The sequence below is a fragment of the Arachis stenosperma genome, chromosome 4 (assembly GCF_014773155.1).
Source record: "Arachis stenosperma cultivar V10309 chromosome 4, arast.V10309.gnm1.PFL2, whole genome shotgun sequence".
In the NCBI taxonomy this organism is placed as follows: domain Eukaryota; kingdom Viridiplantae; phylum Streptophyta; class Magnoliopsida; order Fabales; family Fabaceae; genus Arachis; species Arachis stenosperma.
The window spans coordinates 27085358-27094355 of NC_080380.1; the positions used below are offsets into that span (position 1 = coordinate 27085358).

General features: G+C 27.9%; 1 protein-coding gene across 1 annotated transcript; it reads left to right on the forward strand.

The window, feature by feature from the left end:
• Positions 1-318: 318 nt before the first annotated feature.
• Positions 319-8061, forward strand: LOC130974802 (protein RGF1 INDUCIBLE TRANSCRIPTION FACTOR 1-like). The gene is made up of 4 exons (XM_057899652.1): positions 319-534; positions 1935-2009; positions 3726-3866; positions 7653-8061. The coding sequence occupies exons 1-4, from the start codon at positions 319-321 to the stop codon at positions 7962-7964; spliced, it is 744 nt and encodes a 247-aa protein (XP_057755635.1). The 3' UTR covers positions 7965-8061.
• The last annotated feature ends 937 nt before the right edge of the window (positions 8062-8998 follow it).

Genomic DNA, 8998 nt, shown 5'->3' on the forward strand with positions numbered 1-8998 from the left:
TAAAAAGATGTATGTATGGATGTATGTTAAAATTGTAATTATCAGGTTTGTACGGTCACCGCTAGCTTTACCACTTGAGCAAATAAATTTTTAAAGAGCATGTAAAAAATGAAGAATAGAATTAGAAAATAAAATAGTTTTGGTGCTGGAGTCTACTGTGTGTCTGGAAAGGTCCAATGTTCTATAAATAGAGAGGTGCAAAGTCCAAAGCTGTAGCTAGCTAGGGTTAGTTCTCATCATCATCAACAAGAACAGCAGAAGAAAAAGAAGAGTCCGTAAAGGAATAAAAATCAAGAACAGAAGAAGAAGAAGAAGATGATGGGGAGATACAGGTGGTCATCATGGGGAGAAGGAGGAGGAGAGGGGAAGGTCGGACCTGCATGGCTTGAAGGGCTGATGAGGGAGACATTCTTTGGTGGGTGTGGGGCCCACCAGAATCAACGCAAGAACGAGAAGAACGTCTTCTGCTTGCACTGTTGCCTTAGCATCTGCCCCCACTGCCTCCCCTTCCACCGCCTTCACCCTCTTCTCCAGGTACAATTCAACTTAATTAGGATCCTTTTACTTCCTTAAATTCATTCTCTCACTCCAAATTCACACAATCTAATTATTCTATTAGAGTTTCTTTCTATTCCAAAATTCACTCAAAAGGGTAATCTTTTAATTCCTTTCTTCCAGATTCTTTTCAGCTATTTTTATTTTGTTTTTTCCAAGACAATTACTAAAATTGAGATTTGAGAGTTCAATTCAATCTCAAAAGCTAGCTCAGGAATCGATGTTACAGACGAGAAATGCGGTACTCGTAATAAAAATTGAATTGAGTAGTTTTGTTATTGTTTTTGCATAATTAAAGAAGCATACATATAGTTGTTCTTGTTGAGTAAAATACTAAAATGTCCAATTGAACCCACCAAATATGAACACATATATTACTGTCTCATTGTATTTGGGTGTTTCCACATATCTATGTTTATGCATATTTATATATATTTTTTTCTTCAATTTTTTTCCTCATGGGTTAACCGTGTCTTCATGGATTCCCACTTTTGGTTTTGGTCTCTTTCCCATTAATGGAAGATCTCTTTTTTATCCATTTCTCCCTGCAAACGTTTTTCTCAGCTGTTCCTTTCATTGAAAGCGAAAGTTTGACCCATTGCTTCCAAATCCATGCTCTTGTCTCTTTATTTAATTGTTATTTGCATACCAACCCCACCACTTCTCCTAATTTATTCTCCCCTCCTTCCCTCTTCATTTAATTTCCTTCTTTGATTTGGTACAAAGGTACACACACCTAAGATTGGTATTCTCATGTCTAGCTGTCTATATGTTCATTATTTAATTTTTCCTCCTTTTCCTTTTATGTATTTATTTTTCTATATCTTAATTAATTAAACATATTTATTTAATAACATGCCAAAACATATTTTATATTTAAAAACTAATGTATTTTTAATGAATCTAAAAATATAACATGACAAATATTATAAAAGATAAAAAATTTGTTTACTACCTCAAGGATCAACTCAATTCGCCCTTAAAAAAAGTAATCACATTTCATTAATTATGGTAGTAAGTAGTACAGTTAAGTTTACCCCAGAAGGAGGGAAAAGATAAATTGTCTATACCGTAATTTTGTTGATATATAAATGGAAAGTGGTAGCTTTTTTCACCTGTTTACTCTTAACCTCAATTTTTTTGGTGTCTACTCTTAACCTCAATTGTATAAATAAAAATGTTATCTACACACAAAATAATAGTCATTAAATTCATTTTATTTATTTATATAAAAATATATATTATTTAATTTATTTTTAATATATATTTTATATTAATATTTTATGTTAATAACTAATTTAATTACTAATTTTTAGTGTATACATGGATGTATAAAATCATATTAGAAATTAACCAATGGTAAGAGTATGTCATCACAGGTGCGAAGGTATGTTTACCACGATGTGGTTCGATTGGATGACTTGGAAAAGCTCATTGATTGTTCCAATATTCAGGTCAGACAAAAGTTCTCTACATAATAATAATATTAAGTGTGTGTTTGAATTACCCTTTGTAAACGGAGGTTTATATAAAATTAAGCGCAAAATTAATTTATGTTTGGTAATTTTCATTTAAAATAGATTATAAAAAACTAAATATGATTTGGATTACATTATTTAAAATTATTTTTAGATAAAAAATTATAAAAAATGACAAATTTAAATAATTATTTTATGTTATCTTATAATTTTATTTTAGATATTTAAATAAATTTTAATATTTTTTTAGTATTTTGAGTACTCTCTATTCTAATAGGATTAATAGAATTATAATAGAAAGCAAAAAAATATTTCATACAAAAAAATAACAATAATAGTAAAAAAATTTATATAAATAGAAAATAATAATATGCATAAGAGAATATTAAAAAAATATATTATAAAACAAATAATAAATATATCAATAATCAAGGACATAACTGGTACATACAAATTTTTTTTGAGTTCAACGTAAAAAAAAGTGAATGCAAAAGGAAGAATTTATAGTTTTTGATAAATATAGATTGAAGAGTAGAATCATTGCTGGTTCATATGATAAAAAAAGTTGTCAAACATATAAATGAAATATTGGGGTACATTTATTTTTTTTTTTTCTTGGCAAACTGAAATATATTTTTGTGTATGCATGAAAATACGTTATTAAATAAAAGAGGATGAGATCTGAGCTTGATTTTGGTTTTGGGTTTTTCTTGGTCACGTTATATATTCTTTAATTGATTAGTAGTAGTACTAGTTTAACGTACTAGTCATGTAATAAATATCTTATGAAACATCATAATAATGTTACTGGAAAAGATATACGCAATAGTACTTTCTCAATTATTTAGTTTGCCATAGATGTTGCTCTCGCAATTTAGCCAAATAGAACATTTTGGGACTCGATTTTCTGTCTCTTGTTATGAAGAATGCTAAAGAGCTTTTAAAATTTATTATTTTTATTATTAATTAGTTATTAATATTTGAAATTATAAACTAAAAGTATAATGTTGAGTTATTAAATTAAAAAAAATTGAATTAATAGTTAAAAATAATAATAAAAAATAATAAATTTTGATGATGTCTAAATATTTCTCTCTCTCTGTATATTATATAGGAAATTAAGCCGCCTAGCCATCACTTATGTTCCACCATCTTTGACCAGGTGTTATTTCGAAATAATAATAAGAAAAAATATAAAACAATCGACTTTTAATTAGTTAATATTAGTTAATTTTTTAATTTTTTTTAAATTTAAGATTTATGATTTAATATTTAAACTAGACAAAATAATTTTAAACAATTGACCGATGTTAATAGAAAAAAGTTAAATTTTTAATGTTATTCTAATAATAAATAATAATAATAGATCAATTATAGGTTGCAATGGACCCCGACATTAATCTGCCAACTTACCAAGCCCTAGTGCAAATTATTATGAACGGTCTGTTTGGTGCCAAACAAAATGAGAAGTATAAACAATTATTTATGGTTATCATATCTTTACATCTTTATGTAAAGATAATATTGTATTGTAGACCTTTAAATAATTCAGTCAAATATATTTAGTTAAATTATCTAGCGATTTATAATACGATATTTACACTAAGATGTCTTGGTGAATCTATCTTGATGAATTGATGATGATGATAAGAGTGATGAAGTTGTGGTTATTATTATTGGATGTAATGGCAGCCTTACACTATAAACAGTGCGAAGGTGATATTCTTAAATCAGAGGCCACAATCAAGGTCATGCAAAGGCAGTGCCAATGCTTGCTTCACTTGTGATAGGATTCTTCAAGAGCCATTCCACTTTTGTTCTCTTTCATGCAAGGTAATTCTATTATTCATCCCACAAATTCTTACGTGCTACCTATTTTAGACCACAATTTTTGCATTTATTCGATTTTTATTTATATTAGTAAAAATTATCCAAAATATAAATATTAAAAAATTGGTTGTAGATGTTGTAAGATGTCAAAATACATAATGTGTTCTAACAATATGAAAATATTTAATTTGATGGGGATTTCTAACGTGTTGCGGTATCACTTAAGGTTTTAACGTGTTCCGTTAATTTTTTGTGTTTTTTAAAATTATGGGAGTACACAGTCCGATTTGTGTTTAAAAAGTTGAAAAAAATTCAGAGTATTAAAAATTGAAAAGACTTAGAGTACACAACTCGGACCATGCGAGTTCTTTGGTAATGAAATTTTGCTTTACAAATCGCATGGTCCGATTTGCAGCTGATGGAATTTGAAATCTAAAACGTGGAATTCGGATCCTCCGTTTTTTCTTGTTCTGGGTAAATTTTTTTACATTTTGAGGGACACAACTAGCAGGGTCCGAGTTCTGCTTCCTCTGATCCCACAACGAGGTGAAACACCCCTCCTCCTCATACGCGAGTCCAACACTTCCTTTCCTTCCATATTAAAATTAAATTTCCGTTCCGTCGTGCAAGTTTTTTTTGTGTATTTGTGTGAATTTTGTTAAGTTTTTTTTTTATTTTTTTTTATTTTTATCAACAAGGATCAAATTTTTTAATTTTTAAATCATGTATTCATTTTTTTCAATAATAAAAAAAGTTACATGAATAATTATATTTTTAATCGTAATAAAAAAAATTTCTGAACAAGAAAAAACTCAACAGATCTTGCTAATTCACTTTGATATTATGCCATAATGCAACATCGTTTTTTTTTTCTTTTTTGGATTAATATTGAAGTGAGTTAAAAAGTTCTATTGAATCTATTTTTTTTTTTCAAATGATTTTTTAGTGCACTAAGAATTGGATAAAAGTAGACCAAAGTCTAACAATCAAACGGTCTAAATACCCTATCACATGTTGCACCCTATTCACAAAAACATATTTAAGTATTTAACCATAAACATGTTAGAAACTTGCTAATTTGATATATGATTAACCTATTATAAAAAAAGTGTAGCACCTAATATGAGTGAAGCACATGTCAAATAGTGAAAAAGTGATATATCGACGTACATGTAGTGATATAGTGCAATAATTGTTCTGTTAAAGTTAACAAACTTTCTTTATTTCACATTTTCTCTTCTACATTGCTTTGGCCTTGATTTACGCTATATAGGTAGCATAATACTGGTCAAGAGTCAAGACCCATGTTATACTGTTAGTAACAATCAAATTTAATTTTGAGAGTAAAAGTGAACTTATTTTGTTTCAATAATATCATTATCTATAGTTAAATTAAAGCGTGATAATAGGGAACATGATGTGTAAGAGCATCTCTTCTTGAGTTTATCGAGGCATTTCTAATTAATCTTTTGTTAATATAATTATCATAGGCAATATGTTTATTTAAAGTCACCAAAAAAATGATCATAGGCAATATGCAAAATGCTTCTCTTTTAGATGACAATAATTTATGTTTATATTAGTCGACACTATTAAACGTAAACGGGACAAAAATTTGGATTGTGTCAATTAAAGGGCATGTGTGACAAGACATACACATAAATTATTGGTCTTTCGGATATCATAATCAAGCTGAAAAGGAACTTCTTTTATTCTTTTATAGAAATAGTAATCTAGGGTAGTAGTGGAGAGTTAATATTCAATTTGATTTTTGAAATTCGAGGTTGAATTCAAATTAACTCTTAAAATTATAATCTAACTCAATTTGGTCCCAAAATTTACAATAGTAACTTATTATGTTAGGTCTTGAGCTGATTTCTGTAAATGACATATTGATTTTGCACGTTAACTTATTGAGTTTTGGACTTTTTGACTTTTCGTTTAGATTTCATGTGTCTAACACCTAATAAATCTCTTAGAAGTTTGATTGGCTCATGAACATCCGTCATGAAGACGATAATAATAAGTTCAATTTAAAAATTTTGCGATTTTGAAAGCAACAATAAAGTTTCTGGAGTTCTAGATCCTAGGTGAAGAATCTAAATCACAAGTTAATGTACCAAATTAATACGTCGTCTACGGAGATTATTTCAAAGGTTAATGGTTATAAATTTTGGGGTTTAATTTGAGTCTATTGAAAATTTAAGGGTTAAATTGAATCCGACTCCAAATTTTATAAGCTAAATTGAATATTAAGACAGTAGTGTAGCGTTGCTTGATTTTTCCATTAAAAATTTTTATGAATTTATTGTTCTTTTGCACATCTTCAAGGTCGTTTTCAAGAACTTTGGTTCCTGAAATTAATTAGATATTCATTTTTTTATTTTAAATTTTAATTTATATAAAATTCTAAATTCTTCAAAAAAAATATTAAAAAATAATTTTACAATAGATAAAAAATTAATTAATATTAACTAATCAAAAATTAACTTTTAATACTTATTTTTTGTTAATTCCTTACCATTAGAAGAAACCAAACAGGATAATGTGAGCAACATAACAAAATTTGTTGTTAGCACTGCACAATTAATAATTTAGCAGATGAACATGGATGTTGTTGCAAATGAAAGATTCACAATTATTTAAAAAGTTTGCATATTGTTCTTAGTCAAAACTAAGTGACAGAAAGCAGATCTGAGTAGTAGGGGTGTCCGTAGAACAAATAATGCAACCCTTTATTGTCAGTGTGTAAACCCTAATTATCCATGGTATAACAGTGTAAAGGATTATGCATAGAATCTTATACTTACACATTCTATTGAGTGGTGAGTAAATCTGTTTATTAGACCCTTTTCAACAATACATTAATAGCATATGGAATTAATTTTTTTAATTGTTTTGTACTTAATTTACACATAAATAATTATTCATAGGTTCTCTGTCATAAAATTTATATTATATATAAAATTATTTGTTCTAAAATTTAAGTTAATAGAAAATAACATAATTATTATACATTTTACATCAAATATTTTAGTCATTTGTTATTGAATTATAATAAGATGCCTACATGAAAAATTATTATAAAATAACTTCTTTTACAAATTTAAATTGATAGAAATATTTAAGTTGTTAGAAGAAGATATTTAATAGTTATATTTTGAGTCCCGCTAATGAGCTAATAGAGTATTTGTATAATGTGTACAATAGACTGTTTAATTGGTCCAATATGAGGTAAAAATAAAATTTATTTGAGAAAGCATAGGGAGCCAATAGAATATTTGTACAATGTGTACAATGGAGGTTTAGGGAGTATTTGAGATACAACTATTAGTGTTATATTTTTCCATTAGCTGAAGTTTTTGGGATAAGTGGTATCATGACATGGTATTAGAACTTTAGATCCGAAATGTTAAGAGTTCAGTTTAAATTTTTGGAATGAGTGGTTTCATGATCTGAGATGTTTATTATCTCTACGTATAGTGGCTCTCCATACTTTTTAATATTTTTAACATGTTTTTTATGTAATAGTGTTTTATTAGATTTTTGTAAATTTTTTGGGTAAATATTTTTTTATTTGTATTATGTCATTTTTTTTAAAGGTCAATAAATATCAAATTCTATATCTTTAGATTATAAAAATTCTAATCCAACATAACAAAATCATATTTTTTGAAAATTTAAACCGATAAGAAGAGATAATATTCTAACAATGATTATTATGTATCTGTAATGTATATAATCTGAGATAGTAATGTTGTGAAACACAGCTACTAATATTATTTGCAGGTGAACTACATGGTGTACGAGGGTGAAAGCTTGTCCACCATTTTACATCGATTCGATGAATCTGACTTCGCAATTTCGCAGTTCGAGGGTCTAAGAGTTGATGGCTCAGAGGTCATAGACGAAGATTCCCATTTTGCCCCTACTTCTTCCTACTCCAACACCACCGAGGCTACCAGCAATTCCGTAATTTCATGTGAAGCCAACAACACTTCGAAGAAGAACAAGGGCAAGGCCACTAGGTTCCTCCCTGGAATTGTTCTCTCTCTTGGCAATCGAAGAAAGGGTGCTCCTCATAGGGCACCTCTCTCCTAAGTCTTCAATCCAATATCATTATTATATATATAATATAATAATAATAATAAGGCTTTATTACATTCTTAATAATATCTTACTATTAATTAGACTAGAGTATGCCCAAATAAAAAAAGTTAAAAAAAAAAGAACGTAACATCTGCTATGATTGTTAATGTGATAATATTAATGTGTTTGGGGCTGGGGCAAATTTGTAATATGTGCTCTTGTATTATAAGTAGCAGCATTGTGCTTAGGATTTCTACGAGTAATTAAGGTAAGGTATGTGCGCATGCAAGGCTAGGATGTTTCCATCATCATCTTAGGTGGTTGTTGAAACCTACCAATTTTGTATAATGGATGCTATAGATGGAAAGCGTTGGAATTATGTAATATTTATTAATTATGTGCTTTTAGTGAGTAGAACGTACAATTTCTTCCTTCTCTTTATCTTCCTGCTTCTGATTTTTCATTTTTTGAATTTTTTTATCAATAATTTAATCTCTATAGATTGCTGTCGGTGATGCTGGATAATTATGGTAAGTCATTATTAAAAGTTGAAACTTGTTATAGCTGAATTTGACAATGGAAAGTGACAACTTCCTCTCCATTATTTAAGCTTTCTAATAAAAACAGGTAAATGTATGACCCATGGTTTAGGATTTGGTTTGATTCGATTAATCGGAAATTGATCATCAAATCAGTTTGGTTTATAATAAGTTGTTTAATAGTAAATCGATTAAAAATTAAAAAAAAATGGTCAAAAATTGATCAATTGGTCGAACCATTATAATTTTTTCACTTATTAACCAGTTTAACATAATAAATTAATTTTTTTAAAATTTTATATTTTATATATAAATATATAATTTTATTATATTTAATTTAATTTCAGTATCGATTGAATATTCAAATTTTTAAATCTTTAACTCTATTGATTTAGTGACCCATTCGAGTTTTAAAATCTTAGTTTTATCTCACATGGAAAATAATTCTTTATCTGAAATATTTTTGAATTTTGAGGATGAGTCTTGTACCATCAATTATGTAATTCG